The 17,071-nt window shown below is 34.4% G+C and overlaps 1 protein-coding gene across 1 annotated transcript; it reads left to right on the forward strand.

Annotated features, from left to right (window-relative positions):
- The first annotated feature begins 1,427 nt into the window (after positions 1 to 1,427).
- LOC145611080 (lipoyl synthase 2, mitochondrial-like) lies at positions 1,428 to 5,161 on the forward strand. Its single transcript, XM_081666314.1, has 4 exons — positions 1,428 to 1,908; positions 3,661 to 3,872; positions 4,319 to 4,698; positions 4,807 to 5,161. The coding sequence occupies exons 1-4, from the start codon at positions 1,466 to 1,468 to the stop codon at positions 4,936 to 4,938; spliced, it is 1,167 nt and encodes a 388-aa protein (XP_081522440.1). The 5' UTR covers positions 1,428 to 1,465; the 3' UTR covers positions 4,939 to 5,161.
- Positions 5,162 to 17,071: the final 11,910 nt, after the last annotated feature.

The raw sequence follows: 17,071 nt of genomic DNA on the forward strand, positions 1-17,071 counted from the left end.
CTCTAAATTAATATAGAAAATTTCTAATTGATAAGAATAGTAACCCTCCAATAATGTAATTTATCAGCCAAATTAGAGAACAATAAAATTGATAAACCCTCAAATCATATAAATAGCCTTTAAAAATAAGATCATTATTTACAACAACCAATATAATGTGAATCTTTCCATAATAAATTAAATTAAATTAATGATTTTAAAAAAAAAATCCCTTTACGTATCACCCCTTTCCATATTTACTCTTATTTTTTTTTTTTTAATAGGGTTTTTCTGTAAATTTGACAGCAAATAATCCACAAACTTTATCCCACAAAAATGAAATATGGAGTGGGTATCCTCAAATCCACAACCATACTTAGCTTCTTTTTGTACAAAGTGGAGACCACTAATCCACCTATGTTTTGTTTTTGTTTTTGTTTTTTTGTTTTTGTTTTTTTGTTTTTTTTTTTTTTTTTTGATCCTTGATCGATCCACCACCTGTGACCCTGAACTGTGTTAAACTCACTAAGCTATTAAATAATTTGATCAACTGTTACAAAATATCAAATTTTGCTTAACCATTGTTGAAGAAACAATCTGCCAATGCAAATTCAAACAATTTATGGCTCACATAGTCACATATGGTTGCAAGCTTAGTTGGTAGTACAATGTAAATTCAATTATATTTTGAAATTTTTTAGGTTTTGCATTGGGGTAAAAGTGAAACAAACTATAAAGGGTTAAGACATATGGTCTATATGGAATATGACAGATCGGATAACCCTTTGATATTGACTAAGTAACCCTATAAAAGTAGAGAAGAAATCCCTTCTACACTAAGGTCACTAACTAAGGAACCCTTGATTACTAACAAATTAACTTTTATAATGGCTAGCCACACCGTATGGTCACCCACATATAATTAATAATTTCTTCAATACCAAATCAACTTGTAATTTTAGGTCAAGCTTATTCATTTGAATTTATTTTAGTAACTTCAATTCAATTCTTTTTAATTAAAATTTTTTTTTCCAAAATGAAAAAACAGTTCAAAACGAAAATGAGTTCAGACCAGTGAAAATCAGATGAACTAATCAAGGAAAATGATTTTGGCACACCACTATGTGAGAGTACAATTTTCTATACTCTTCTCATACACCCATACAGGGGTGTGCCAAAATCAATTTCCAGTAATCAAAATCACACATCGGAAATTAAGGTGGTTTAAAGTAGAGGTGTCAAAAGCTCACCCGACCCGACCTGATCCGAAACCGATCCGGAAAATATCCAATTCAGATTTGAACTCGCGTGGACATAACAATTTAGTACTCCGTATGACTTAACTTTAAAAATTTACCTGACCTGACCCGATCATATCCGACCCGATTCGATCATCTGAATTGACACCCCTGCTTTAATTAAAGTAGCAAAAAAATAAAACAAGACAAGGGAGGAAAAACAAAGAAAACCGGGGAGAAAAAGAAAAATGTATCCTCGGCTAACTCCGATTCTCCGCCATCTGAACCACCGCAACAACCCACAATCCGTCATCTCTCTCCTCCAACTCCGCCCTAAATCCACTCTCTCTCCTCCAGAACCCCAATCCAAAACCCTAGAATCTCTCCGACGTCGATTGGCCGACGAATCTCCAACCCTAGATGAATTCATCCAATTGCAGCGCAACGAAGAGTATTCCGTCGAAGTTGGGACCAAGAAGAAGCCTCTTCCTAAACCTAAATGGATGAAGGAATCGATTCCTGGTGGTGATAAGTATACCAAGATTAAGAAGAAATTGAGGGATTTGAATTTGCATACTGTTTGTGAAGAAGCTCGTTGCCCTAATTTAGGGGAATGTTGGTCTGGTGGTGAGACTGGGACTGCTACTGCTACTATTATGATCTTGGGTGATACTTGTACTCGCGGTTGTAGGTTGGTTTCTGGTTTTATTGCTTTTCAATCTGATTTATTTGGTTGCTTTTGATTGAATTTGATGATGATTTTAATGTAATTATTTGAAATGATTGTCATTTTATATAAACTTCGTAAATTGGATTAGAATTGATTAGTTGGTATGGAATTGATGGTGTAAAATGGTTTATAATCACACATTTGATTTTATTTTGATGTATACATTAATGTGGAACTGATTTGTAGTTTGTTGGATTGAAAAGAATTTGGTGTTTGAGATTGGATGGAGTGTTGATAATTTGGAAAGATCTGATTTTTGAGAAGATAAGACATTGCCTGGTATTTGAGATGAATTCTCTTGTAATGTGCTTCCAATTTTAAAATCATTTGGGAATTCATATTGGGTTGCGTGTTTAAATTCTAGATGATTGGTATCAAACAACTTATACTTTAGCTTAGGTGATCACTGACCTCAATATGTGATTATGGGGATGTTTGGAGAATTGAGTACTGTAGTTATAGTTATATTTACCTTTATATTCATAAGTTGTGGTTAGTTAGGCAATGTGTAGTGGAGTTGCTTATCCGAATAATGAAATGTCAGCTTCACCGTTACTTGGAACCCAGTGTCTGGTATGTGGAATGAGTATTGGAGTGTTACTACCTTATCTTGTTAACTTGTTATTTTGTTGATGTGTGTACTGCTATATCATATACCACATACCATACTACCACTTAAGTTTTTCCAGGGGTGGAGGGAGGGTGGTGGTGGTGGTGTGGAGGGGGGGGGGGGGGGGGGGATTAATGAATCTGATTTTGGACTGTGGCATTATAAGTGATGGAAAATCTGGTTTAAGCTATGTTCATGTGAGTGGAATTTGAACTCTCATATGGTTTTGTAGTGAAAATTTTGAATCAAAGAACATATCTCTGATTCCTATAGTTGATACTTGATAGAACTAACTTTATATGTAGTACTTTAGAAATTGCTTATGCGGAAGGATTGCTGTTGAAAATTCATTGTGAACTAGGGCCTGCCTTAAAAAGTTGAAACTGGGCTTAGTAAAACTTTCTCAACTTTGCCACCTTCTACCCTATAGAATGGAATCTACACCTGACCCAGAACTTGACCCTTAATGCAGAACCTGGCTCTTGCCAACTGTATAAGACCCAACCCATTCTTGGAATCTTATACTTTTGAGCAAGAGCACAAAGTCCTAGGTTGGACTGTTTAACTAGGGGTGCTTTGATAGATTATGGAGACAACTCCACGTGTTTGGTCCTATACTGTTTTGCAAACCACCATTATCAAAAACCAAGGACTTTGGCAATGGTATTGATACTCCAAGTTTACCTAGAATACCACGGTGCTTAACGTGTTTTCTGCTGTTTGTGGAATCTTTTTATGGAACGGATGTTTCCTTAATACTAACATGGTAAATATAATTACAGAAGATCGTTTGCATTATTGCATATGGCCTTATACTAGTAAACTTCAAGTTTTTGCTAGAGCTTGCGGCAGTTTTGTTGCACTTTTGATGGGCTCAGACCTTGCATTTTGATGGTCTTTCATCATCGGTAGTTTTTCATCATTTTGTAGAAGGTATTAGTTGTTTTCCATGGTATGTAATGGGATTATGTATGCTTCATATGCGGACAATTCGTAATAGCCTTTATGACTTTACCTATAGAACTATTTGCTTGCTTAAGCTCCCTGTTATTTTCAGTAATATTTCGAATATTCTTGTAAGATTATAATATGTTGGTTCTCAGGTTCTGTAATGTCAAGACATCCAGAACTCCTCCCCCGCCAGATCCAAATGAACCAACCAACGTTGCTGAGGCTATTGCATCTTGGGGCCTTGATTATGTAGTAATTACAAGTGTTGACCGAGATGATTTACCTGATCAGGGTAGTGGCCACTTTGCTGAGACTGTGCAGAAATTGAAGACTTTAAAGCCAACTATGCTGATAGAGGCTCTTGGTACTAATTCTAAATTTTACTGTTTAATTTACTCAATTTTTGTCTATATGAGAAGTGCTGCTGTTTTATCATCTTCTGATAACATTTAGCCTTTAACATGCGTCCTAGGAAGATAATCAATGTAGTGTCCTTTTTCTGAACTCAATGATTGTCGTGCTTTATCATGCTCTCAAATGCTCTTTCAGTTCCTATACTCTTTCGGATATTGTCCCTGAGAATGAATAACCAAACTAGCAAATATTGGAGTTCTTCGGTAGCTTCCTTGCAATTGATGCATGTGAAGTAGTAGCTATGTTATTGTCACCGACGGTGGAAGTGTGTGTGTGTGCGTGTTGGGGTTGGGGGGGTGGGATAGCTGTAGAACATGCCTATTAAAGTCTTTAATGCGTGTCTCTGTTTATATAAGACTTGCCTTTCTAACTCTCTCATTTTTGCAACTTCTCCAGTTCCTGATTTCCGTGGGGACCCCACCTGTGTTGAGAAAGTTTCTGTATCTGGGCTAGATGTGTTTGCTCACAATATTGAGACAGTGGAAGAACTTCAGAGTGTTGTTAGAGATCGACGCGCTAACTTTAAGCAATCTATAGATGTTCTAAAGTTGGCTAAAGAATACGCTCCTGCTGGTACCCTAACTAAGACATCAGTAATGTTGGGTTGTGGTGAGACACCTGACCAAGTGGTGAGTACTATGGAAAAGGTGAGAGCAGCTGGTGTTGATGTGATGACCTTCGGTCAGTATATGAGACCGACAAAGCGCCACATGCCAGTGTCGGAGTATATAACTCCAGAAGCTTTTGAAAAATATAGAGTACTTGGAATGGAAATGGTATGTTATAAGGATTTTGTAAATTGCTTGGCCTTCAAGACGGACATAATTTCTGTCTCTTTAAGCTTCAACAGCTGATCATGTTTTTACATTTTGAATTTCCTGCAGGGATTTCGGTATGTGGCGTCTGGTCCCATGGTGCGATCTTCATACAAAGCTGGTGAGTACTACATCAAGTCAATGATAGATGCAGATCGAGCAACCTCATCTTCTGCTGCATCGAAGGCAGTTAGCTCCTAATTTTTTGGAGGTGAACAATTCCATGATTCAATAGCTGTTCAATTGTTGCATTTGCATGATTACGTTGTATATTAATTACTGTGATTATAATTTTTGTTACCTTATGAATACTTCCTGAAAGCTCTAACCTCATAAAGTCGTACACAAGCAAAAAAAAGTTCTTCCTTTTGCTTGTTTGTATATTCAGCCATGATTCATGATATCATGCTTCTTTCTTTTTCCAGATTCCTTCCATTTTAAGTGGGTAAATTTCCCCCCTTTTTTGGGTACTATTATATAGTCTTTACAAGCTCCTTTAATTAATGGTATAATAAAACTTAAGTATGACCTTTTTCCCTAAGAAATTAGCACAGCTTGAGCCATTTATTTATTTTTGGGGGGGTTTATCCCCCTTCTGAGTGTACAGTGTACTTAGTGTTCAGCATGATATTTGTGAATCTGTACCATACAACCTCAAAACAAATATTTGACCATCAATATTTTCTACTAGTATTACAAAAATTATAAAAAAAAGCTTACATTATATAACTTCATATTGTGATGAATCTAACTATATCTCATATGACTATTTGTTGTACATATTTTAGTCAAATTTTAAAGTTTGATCATGAAAATGGAAATGAGCACTACTTTATTGAACAAAGGCAGTACTCCATAATCTGTAAGCATATCCGTGATAATAAGATTATTTGGTTGGACCTTGGACCCAATGAAGCATCTCCAGGTTCTTTCACATGAAGTGGGTCACGGTTTTCTAATCACTACTCCCTTAAAAGCTTAACTATTTTCATTTTTCACAGCCAATTTAGAAATTTTATCACTTTCTTAAGTTGGAGCCAACTAGCTATAGTATGCCCGTGCGTGTATACTATAGCTATTAGCCTACTATACTCGGGGCATCGCTCGGGTTAAACACTAGTTTTTTTTTTTTTTTTTGAAAGATTAAACACTACTCCCTCCGTCCCTAAATTACATTCCTCTTTCTCTCTATTATGTGAGGAATAAATGCTAGAAAGAGGAATGTAATTTAGGGACGGAGGGAGTAGTTATTTTATTAATACATGGATGCCAAGTTTTTTTACCCTGAGTTTGAAGGGAAGCTAATATTGCTTTTTGTGATACATTTAATCATTTCCAACATTATTATGTAATCTTCAAGTTATGCTTAGAAATAGTTAGGAAATTGTGGAAATTATCCTTCTTTCTAATAATGAAGATTTCAAAAATATCATTAAAATGTTATTATTAAGTTTATCCACTCATTTGACTTAGCCTAGCTACAATAAATGCATTGTAAGCGAGTCCGATAGGCCATTGTTGAGGATTTTGATTTTATAGAGGAAGAATTATATTTTCTCCATTTCATGAGAATTAGATTATTTTGAAAATTGCAACGTCCTTTGTTTTTTATCTTTCTAGAGTACTTTCCATGTTTTTCACACGTACCAAACGAGGAGTTAACAGTCTTGAAATCCAATTATCCACCTCCCCATGGGCCCCATCATCTAGATGAATTCGAACCAACCAAAGCTTGTGTCACTTATATACTGAGACCAAGGCTTTAAACCCAACTATGCTGAAAATGCTAATGGTTGGTAGTCAAAAAAATCTAGGGAGTAAATGACTAAATGTTGCTAAAGTAGAACTTCACAAATTATAACAACCATTAACGTCAATTGTGGATGAGTTTAGGTCGACCCACGTTGTAGTGTAGTGATATTTTTTTTATAACTAACGGTGTGTAGGATAATGAAAGGGGAAGGAAAAGAAAGGGAGGGAGGGGAAGAAAAGGGAAGGGACGAATTGTAAGTTTTCCTTCCAAATCTCTCCATTAATGGAGGGATCAATTTCTTACGAATTAATCCCTCCATTTCTCTCCCATCTAATTCCCTTCCTTCCTCATTTATTATCCAAATGAAAGATATCTTATCTCTCCATTTCCCTTCCCTTCATTTCCCTCATTTTCCTTCAATCCAAACACAGTTACACACCGTGAATGTTGTATTTCCACATGTATGAATGAACTGTATATAGATTTTCCAACATTAATTCGCTATTACTCAAAAGGACCTTTAATTACTTGTAAGTCTCGTGTTTATGTTCATGATGATGCATTTATCCTTTGTGAAAATAATAAAAAAAATCTCATTCACTCGTTAATATTCCCTCTAAGGTGATATAGTACTGACTAGTAACGGAAAACTAAGGCCCTGTTTGGTAGTTAGTTGTTAGCTGATTTGATTAACTGATTGTGATAGCTGATTTGATTAGCTGATTATATTAGCTGTTTGTATAAAACTGTTTGGTAAATAGCAGTAAGCTGTTAGCGGTTTCACAAATAAAATAACCAAAAAGCTATAAGCTCTTCCAAAAAGCTCCTAATATAAGGTTTTTGAAAAAGAGCTTTTTCATCCCAAAACTCTCTTCCAAACCTTTAATTACCAAATACCCCAAATAGCTATTTGAGTTGGTCAAACCTCTCTTTCCTCTCTTTTTTCCTCAAACCTCTAACTCCCAAACACCCCCTAAGTGTCACTAGTAGACTCCATTTCTTATTGTTTGTCAAAGTAGTGCCAAACAGAATTCTATTACCTCTATTATTACTAGCATCGGCTAATCGGCTATCTATGGTATTGTTGCTATTCTCTATTATTAGTTTTGACATGAAATACTATGATAGTAGAACTATATGATTGGACCAAATACAGCATCTCTAATTCTCTATGCTTCCTCACATGTAGTGGGTCTGGATTTTCCAACAATATATTCCTTGCATCAACAAATTTATCGACGTCTCACATGTTGTAACTTTACTCGATCATCATATAATAATTCTACAATGCTTGCGTTTTGCAAATTACATTGACATATAGTTAAATTAAATTACTGAATTTAGAAATCGTACATATTATAAATGATTATGTAATAAGTCATGGAAACCGTACAATATTTTTGTAAAAAATAAAAAACAATATTTATATTCTCAATGTAAAGCCAACTTTATGCGACGAAAGGAGTATTGATTATCATGGTCTGAACATGGATGCAAAGTGTATGCTAATAACGATTTATGCTGCGAGGCTGTACAGAATATGATATGTAATACAGGACCATATATATGATGGTCCATATATATGAACTCATGAAGGCATGAAGAATGAAAAGGACATCATGATAGATTAGCCATTAAAGTTGGTTGGTTGATCAGAATTAAGAAGGATCCTTTTCTGTTATTACTATTATTGTTTGACTAGTCTTCAGACATAAGCCTTCGATCTGTACTGTGTCATTACTCATCACTCTTTAGATCATGCATGTTTTGTTGACTCTTTTCTGTTGGAAGTGTGATTATTATTTCGTGCAAGAGGTATATATCTGGTTGGACAGTTTACATGACATAATTAATTAACTGTTAATTATCTGTAGAAATTTATGAAATAGCTGTTTCTTCTTTTTATCCCGATATTGTTTTTGCCTATTAACATATCGAATTCGGTCTTGTTCTGATTTATTGCATTGAACTAAAATGATTGGAGCTGCACTAAACTGAAATAAATTGTTTATGAGCGCAGAAATTCAGAAATTGAACTGAACTGAAATTAAAGAAGAGAACATGCCCTTACTCTCTTTGTTTCTATTTATCTTGTAATTATTTTTGTACAAAAAGAATAGAGAGGAAACAATAGGTAGGAGAATATGAATCCCATTAAAAGAAAATGAGACAAGTAAATTGAGATATGCTGAAAAGAAAATTAAGGCAAACAAAAAGTTTTTTTTTTTCAACGAACGTCTATTTGTTTTAGATAGTTCATTTATAATTTACCTAACTTTTGAATTGGAAGTAGGTAATGACTAGGTGAAGAAATGAAGCAAGGAGAGCGTGAGTTATGGCGCCCTTTCCTTATCCATTGGCGCGCATCCAGGCATACAATCCAGAGCTCATTTATGATTTTGTGTGAATGAAATCATATCTATCGCAAGCCTGAATAATGGCACTGGGAATGCTAGGTCAACTAGGTTGTAGATTTCAAAAACTACCCAATTTAGACGTGGTTTTAGAACAATAATTTGAGACAAAAACTTTCACGTTATGTATTGAATTGAACACTAAATAAATACGAAGTAAATTCTTTAGGGTGCTATCTTCAATACGAGAACAGACCCTAAGAGTATCTTTACTCTAAGTACCCTTACTTAATAGAGTTCGAACCTTAAACCTCTAAAACTTTCTGAGCCTGTAGTACACACCTTGTGTTGTGACTTTGTGTGTATAAGGTGATAAAAGAAGTACTGTACTCAAAGAACGTCACAAACTTTGTCCAAGATTTTGGATCAAATTTACTCAATTCACATCTTTAAGATGAGTCATTTTCTAGCTTCATAACTTGTACTACAACTCTTAGCTCTAAAGTGAAAGAATCAAAATTACATAAACTTTGTCAGTTAATGTTAGTTACTCTCCTACATATAATTATATTTAATGGGTCCACATGCATGAAAACATTAGCATTACATAAGATGCGTCAGTTTCATAGATGATAGATTCGGAAGAACATGGGGATGTTCATTATTCTTGGTCTTAATAATATTCTCCTAAATTTTTATGATAAGGAAACTGAATTTCAGATCCATCAGAAATTTTAGTTATAATACTCTTACAAAACAAAATCATAGTTCAGCAATACTGAGTTGAGTCTTATGGTCTGTTTTCTGACTATTTGAATCCAAGAATCTATGTTAATCTTTCATTAAATATTTGTTTTTCTTGTATTTATCCATTTTGTATCTGTTTAAGGTGGAATCAACTCAATCAAGATTCAGAAATATTTGCACATTACACCGAATATTGTCATATTTTTTTTAAAACGCATAGAGTAACTAGTAATTGCAGCAAGTCTATAATACGAAGTATATACGTAGTGGTATATTGGTATGTACAAGTACATCATAATACTATGGAGTAATATTAAGGTCCAAAAAAATAAGTTTAGGTAAGATGAAGTTTGTGAATTAAGGTTAAGTGAATGTGAATTCTACCTTCCATAATATTGTAGTTACATGCTTACATAGCGACACATTGTATGAGTATTGTTATATGTATAATAAGTTAATACTCCGTATTTTCGAACAACTAGTAGCCGTTTAAGGTTGCTACCAAAGTTATTGTATGAATGTTCACCACAAACTAATTGTTTTTAGATTTATATTAGTTAAGATAAATTTGGTATCTTCGACAACTACTACTCTATCAGCTAGTTTTGTTATATTTGGGTAAACGCTAAATCAAAAGTTAACAATCACCGTGATTCAGATTAAGGGTGATAATCGAGTGAGCCGATACCAAGCTTGAGTTGCTCAAGCTAATTTTGTCAAACTTTCAATTCAACCGGTCAACCCCCACATGTATAAATAAATTACATAACTACATCCATTTCAAATCATTTACAACGATTTAGGGCATGTTCTCATTGACTAAACTGAATTGAACTTATTAGAGCTGAACTGAAATAAATATTTTATAAGAAAAGGAAATTAAGAGTTGAATTGAAAATAATCGTATGAGAACAAGCCCTCAATATAAAATGTGAGTAAAAAATAGCTAATCGTTACAAATAATTTAAAGGAAAATTTGATTTAAATAATCCAACCTTTGACGTATTTATTTTTAATAATCCAACATTTTGATTATTATTCTATAATAATCCAAGCTTTGGGGGGTGTTCTATTTTATTAGGCCAAACAGGTCACCTAACCTAAAACAGCAGGTCACCTGCCACATGTTGTGTTTTTATTTGTCCAAAAAACAAAAATTTAAAAAAAAACTTAAATTAAAATAAAATAATTCCTTTTTTCCCATTATTCTTCTTCCCTTCACCCCTCCATGAATTCAGACCTCGCTCCCATTTCCGGCGAGCTTCTCCCCCGCCCTTACTGCCCTTTTCGGCTGCCCCTTCCCTGCCAACCTCCCTTTACCACTTCCCCTTCCTCATTCATTCCCCAAACACCTTTCCTTTCCCCTCCCCTTCTCGAATTCCGGCCACCCTTTCAATTTCCAGCACCCCATCCACGCGTATCTCACCCTCGAAACGCTGCGCACCCTCCCTCGACACCAAGAAAGCTCGCCCTTTCCCTTTCCCCCCCTTCTCGATTGTAAATTTTTAGGTTTTGTGTGTTTTTTGCTCTTCTGGGTTGAAACAAGAAGTTGCAGAAATCTGAAGCCAAGATTGATTTTTATTTTTTATTTATGTTTATTATTTGTAATCGGGGTTGTTTATTTCAATTTGAAAGTCCAATTTGCTATCCTGATTTAAAAAACCAAGGAGTGATCTTGGTTGGTTTTTAAAAAAATTGAATCTTGAGAAAAATGATTTGAAGGTTGGTTATTATGAGAGAGAAGAAATTTGGGTTATATTGGGAATTTTTATAGCAATAATCAATCAATGGCTATACTTTAAAGAAAGAAATCCATGAACACTTGCATTGGGGTGAGGGGAAGAGATGTGCGGCAGGGGTGCGGGTGGTCGGGGAAGATGAAGGGGAAGGAGGGGAAGGTCGGTGACTGTGATTTGGGAAATTTTTTTTTTTTTTAATCTTTTTTTTGGTTAAAAAATTGTAAGAAAAAAAAAAAATACCTGAAGAACAGGTAGAAGGTCATTTTGGCCTAATAAAATAAGACACCCCCTTAAGTTTGAATTATTGTGGAATAATCAAAAGATTGGATTATTAAAAATAAATACGTCAAAGGTTGGATTATTTAAATCAAATTTTCCTAATTTAAAATGGATGTAATATTCTAATATACAGTCAAATAGCGGTTGTTACACTTTTAACATTTGGGTAACTCGGTGGAAGGCAATGTGGGCCTTGAATCTTGATAGATAGATAAATTTATAGGCCACACCACTCCCTCACACTTTCTTAAAAGTCTAAAAACACCCTTTGCTTCCTTGACTGTCTGACTTCCCCCCTTAAATTAACTCCTTTCTTACAGTCACCTCTTCTCCTCCCCTTCCTCCTTCACACCTCATTTTCTCTCTCCTCTTCCTCCATTTTTACACTCTCCACTCTAAACCCAACCTTCACAAATTCTACAATCAACAAACAATGAAAACCCATTAACAAAAATCCTCCATTTTTCTCATTTTCAAATCAATTTCTTCTTTATTGTGAAAAATGGGTTGTTGTGTTAGCACCCATGACAAACAAAATGGCTTAAAACATTCCTCACTTCAACCAAACGACCTCAATGAATTCCCTTGTGTCTCCAAATCACCACCAATAGCCGAGGAAGAGGCAGTCAAGGAAGTCCTCTCCGAAACCCCAAAACCACGGCCCAAGCCCAGGTCTAGGCCCGAAAGCCCGAGGAAGGTCGTCGCTGAACATGGTGAAGGAGAAGAGCCCTTGAAATCGAAGGTGCTTCTGTTTACTCCTCCGAAGAAGGCGTACCCGGAAGAGCAGAAACTACCCACCGGGTACCCGGATCCGTGTACTCCGGAAGAGATCTCCGAAGCGTCGGAAATGTGTAGCTTTAGCGAGAGTATATCTACTACCAGAGAAGATGATCATCATCTTAATCAATTATTGTTCGGAAGAGAAAGCGTTGTTACTAGTGGAGGTGGTGGTAATGAGCTTCGTCAAAGGGTGTACAGATCTCAGGGGTTTAATAATGTTAACAATGGTGGTGGTGGTGGTCAGCATTATAGGAATCAGGGGAGATCGCCAGCGAGACGACGGCCCGAACCATCCCCGCCTCGAAAGAGGAATCCCAGCCCGGGTGGTGGTGGTGTGCCTAAAAGGGAATTTGCAGGGGATAATTCGGGCCGTCGGTCTCAGTCCCCTGGAATACGGGCTAATGTGGGCCGAAGCCCGTCTTCCAGGAGGACTGGGCCATCTCCGGGCCGGGTTAGGATGGTCCATGGCCCGGAGAATGGGAGGAAGGTAGAGGAGGAAGAGGTGGAAGAGAATGAAGAGATTGGGTTGAGGAGAGAGAGTGAAGAGTGGCAAGGTCCAAAGGAATCACTTGAAAATCCACTTGTTTCATTGGAGTGCTTCATCTTTCTGTAGATTATTACTAAAATTAGTTAGTGTTTTTTTTAAAACAAAAAATTTTATGTTTGAATGTTGGGAATTTTGCAATTTCTAATTTGTGGTTTTTGTTGATGTTTTCTTGGTGATCTTAATTGTAAATGTTGATAGTAAATTAGTAATTAGTGTTAGGAGGATTTGATCTCAATAGGGATTACTCTTGTTAACTAATTGTTTTTTTTTTTTAAATGCAATGTGATCTAATTGTTTAATATTGCTATTTTATTATTGTACTTTAATGTGACTTTTATTAACCAAATTGTGTTAAAACTCCTATTCTAGTATTCTCCATAAACTCCCTAACTACTAAAGCAAATTTGCTTGAGAAAAATTTGCCAAAAAGATATTGATAGATTACTAAAGTAAATTTATGAGGTAAATTAGGGAATTAAGGTTCATTTAAATCACAAGCTAATAGCTAACCATTGAGACACAAATTAGGAAATTAGCTTAAAATGTTATGCGGCATTATAAGCTAATTTGCAAATTACTTGCCATTGGAGATGCTCTAAGCCTCGCTCTAATGCAATATTTATCATCAAATCTTGTATATATATAGTCTTCATTCTTCAATTGTTGCCTTTGTTTAGTAATAATATTGTCTATCCTTCGTAGCTCTCCATTAAGTGAAGCTAAGCCATCAATGATCCTTGATTATCAACGATTTTAATAAATCAACTAGTTTTAGGCTTGAACGATGTCTCGAGTTATTGCATTAATTTCATGATTGAAATCTTTATTTATGTTTAATTTTAACAGGATGACATACAATATGCCAATAACTTAGTGACTAACATGATGTTTTTAAAAACTTAAGGTTAGTTGTGGGTTCAAATCTTGTGCCAAGCTATATTTTTAAGCACATGATGAATGAAAGACTTAATTGATTGATCTGAGGAAAGTGGCACACGTGGTACCTAAACTTCTTTAGAAATGCCTTTTAATATATAATATAGATTGATGTATCATCTATTATAACATGTTAGCAACAATAAAAGAATAACAAGATTTAAAATATATGTAGTATATTTGAGTATTCAAAATTGATAAAGCTATCGAACTATATATCCAAAATAATGGACAAAGATATCAAAGTTATACTACCTATGTTTCATATTATTTACGACGATTTGACATAAAGTAAAGAGAAAAATGTCTAATCGTTGCAAATAATATGTAACGGAAGTACTACAAAGTATTACTCGTACGAAATTACGATAACGATTACCAAGGGAGATTAATATAATGTTTAATAAACGATGCGAGTTTTTTTTTTTTTTTTTAATAAGGTAAGTTTAATACAGTTAATGAGTTAGTATGAAAATTAATTTATTACTGTAATATGAATTGATGTTTATTTTATTTAATAATAAAAGAAAAAAGCTATATGCAACCTTAATAAGAAGATAAAAGTGAAAAGAATAGACATTAACTGAACTCAGCTGAACTGAACTGAACTGAACTCAGCTGAACTGAACTGAACTGAAATGAATATTATATAAGAGAAGGAAATTAGGAGCTGAAGTGAACTGAACTCAGCTGAACTGAACTTCAACGTAAGAGAACAGACCCTAAATAAACATTTAAGTTGATATTATATGCAGCCCTATGTTCGGGGTGCATATCACATTACTCACATTTTGAATATCAATTACAAATATTAACCGACAAAACATGAATTAAATCATTATTTATTAATTGTGCATGCATAAAGCTAATAATATGTAGTAGTTAAGTTCAAGTAAAGGTTCTTTCAAAAAAAAAAAAAAAGTTCAAGTAAAGGTTGTGATTTAATTTTACCAATTATACAAGGCAAATGTAGATCACAGACCCACAATCACAATGTACATCACAAATTCACAATCATCTAGCTTAATCAACGGTTAGAGATTCTATTAAAGTTTATTATTAGTAATATTATATTCTCAAGTCAAAAGGTGGTGGAAGATCACAATTAATGATTATACACTTTATCTTATGATGACATTTTTTTGTTTGTTATATAGTTGGATGTAAGATATGAAGATATCATATCTTGTCAATTTGTCATGGGCCCAAAAAAAAAAAAAAAAAAATAGAAGGGTATCCTTTAACTTTTGGGAAGGTCCATTATAAATGAAAGGAAAAAATCACTATTATGTCAGTTTGGTTACACAAGAACGCAATTTATGTCAATCTGAGTGATTCAAGTTCATCATGTACTGCATACTTACTTTGCATGTACGTTTTTATATATACTCTTTCTTTCAATTTTGTTACTGATACTCAGGGCAGTACATGGTGGTAGGACATTTGCAAATCTTGTGATATCGCATTCAATTTTAATAAGGTAGTTGGTATGTATTGGTGGTACTTCTTGTCAATATTAATCAAAAGGGTAATTGAAATAGATGTATAAAGTAAAGGGAGATGGACAATAGGTTTCGTATAACCGACTCAATATGTCCGGGCGGGTGTGAAATGGTTCAGCCTGAATATAAATTGTACCTGTATATATAAAATGTAATGTACGTAATACTAAACTAATGTACTCAATTATAAGTATATAATAGACTCTATTAATATGTACTCACTAAAACTAATGTACTCAATTATAATGTACTCAATTGAGGGGCAATGGGGCATAGCTTAGAAAATTGAAAACTCATGGGCATACTTTAGAAACTCAACTACTTGAGGAGCATAGCTTAGAAAAACCCAAGATAGTATTTAATAATATACTTCGTATGATCGACAAAGATGCACCATAGGAGCCTCTAGTGGTTTACACTGTTAAGGTTTGCATACTGCTTTGCCTCATCATTATCATCTAAGTTTGTGGTTTAATTGGGGCCTTATTTTTGAAGAGCATAACTCAATTTCTTTCATTGATCAATGTTTTGGTGCAACACCGCTGGACATGGGATCGTGTGTTTTTTGAGAAGATAGTAATAAATACGTTGATTGACATTCATTGTCATCTATATTGTGTTGTGTATAACATATCTTTTTGACATTCTTGAATTGTAAAGTTGTACCTTGCTAGTTACAACCCATGGATTTCAAGCCAGTTCGATGGTTGACCACTCTTCCTTGATGTGTTTTACGATCTCTTATATATGTTTTGCTTGTAAGTTGAAAGTGTTTAGCCAATAAGTGGTTTCTACATGTTCAATTTGACCTATTTGATCATTTACGAAATTCAAAATACAGTTACATGAGCACACACTATCCCTATAGTGGAATTACATGTATTTTCAAATTTCAAAAGCTCACGGATATGACTATGGACTATTTATACTTCTATTCTATTTATAAAAGTTGTAATAAATAACAATGGAAAATATTGGTGCATAAAATTGATTCTTCATATACTACCTCCGTTACACATTATTTGCAACGATTTGACATAAAGTAGAGAGGAAAAATGTCTAATCGTTACAACTTGTAAATAATATGTAACCGAGGTTGTAAATTAAATTTGTATCTTATGAAGTAATTAAACAGCCATTTTGCTCCTGCAAATGAATTAAAGTGCAAACTCCTTTGAAGGAAAGCACTGCAGATATATATTCGGAAGAAATTGGACACTTGGCAGTTGGCACTCACAATATACGGTAACAATCTAAAGAGCCGTTGTGGTTTAAATTATAGTGGCCATTTAGGGCTAAGGCCTAGGATTGTGTTTGTTTGGGTATGAGAAAATGGTAGGCACTAGGATGCTAGGATTGGTAGCAAGCACCAACTGGTGGCCTGGAGCCGTGGACACGCATTTGAAACACTTTATAAAGCGAGGCGACCTTTCAATCATCTGATTTGAATTTCTCTAATTTGATTGAACAGAACCTTATTATTACGCTAATCATTAAGAAAAACATATATAAAATGAGATGTCTTTAAATTAGTATTAATGTAGACGTGCACAATCCATATATACTCACATTTTTTTTAATCGGAATTGAAGGCAATACATCTAGTCATAACAAACAAAAATAAAATATGCAAGTACAATCTAATATGATTTAACTTGATCTGATTTGATTTATTATGAAATAAGCAAAATGCTTGC

Source organism: Chenopodium album, chromosome 24, assembly GCF_948465745.1.
Source record: "Chenopodium album chromosome 24, dcCheAlbu1.1, whole genome shotgun sequence".
Taxonomy (NCBI): domain Eukaryota; kingdom Viridiplantae; phylum Streptophyta; class Magnoliopsida; order Caryophyllales; family Amaranthaceae; genus Chenopodium; species Chenopodium album.

Coding starts and splice junctions, on each gene's coding strand:
- LOC145611080 (XM_081666314.1), top strand. CDS start 1,466: ATGTATCCTCGGCTAACTCCGATTCTCCGCCATCTGAACCACCGCAAC. Junction 1,909..3,660: donor ACTTGTACTCGCGGTTGTAG/GTTGGTTTCTGG, acceptor GTTGGTTCTCAG/GTTCTGTAATGTCAAGACAT. Junction 3,873..4,318: donor TATGCTGATAGAGGCTCTTG/GTACTAATTCTA, acceptor CAACTTCTCCAG/TTCCTGATTTCCGTGGGGAC.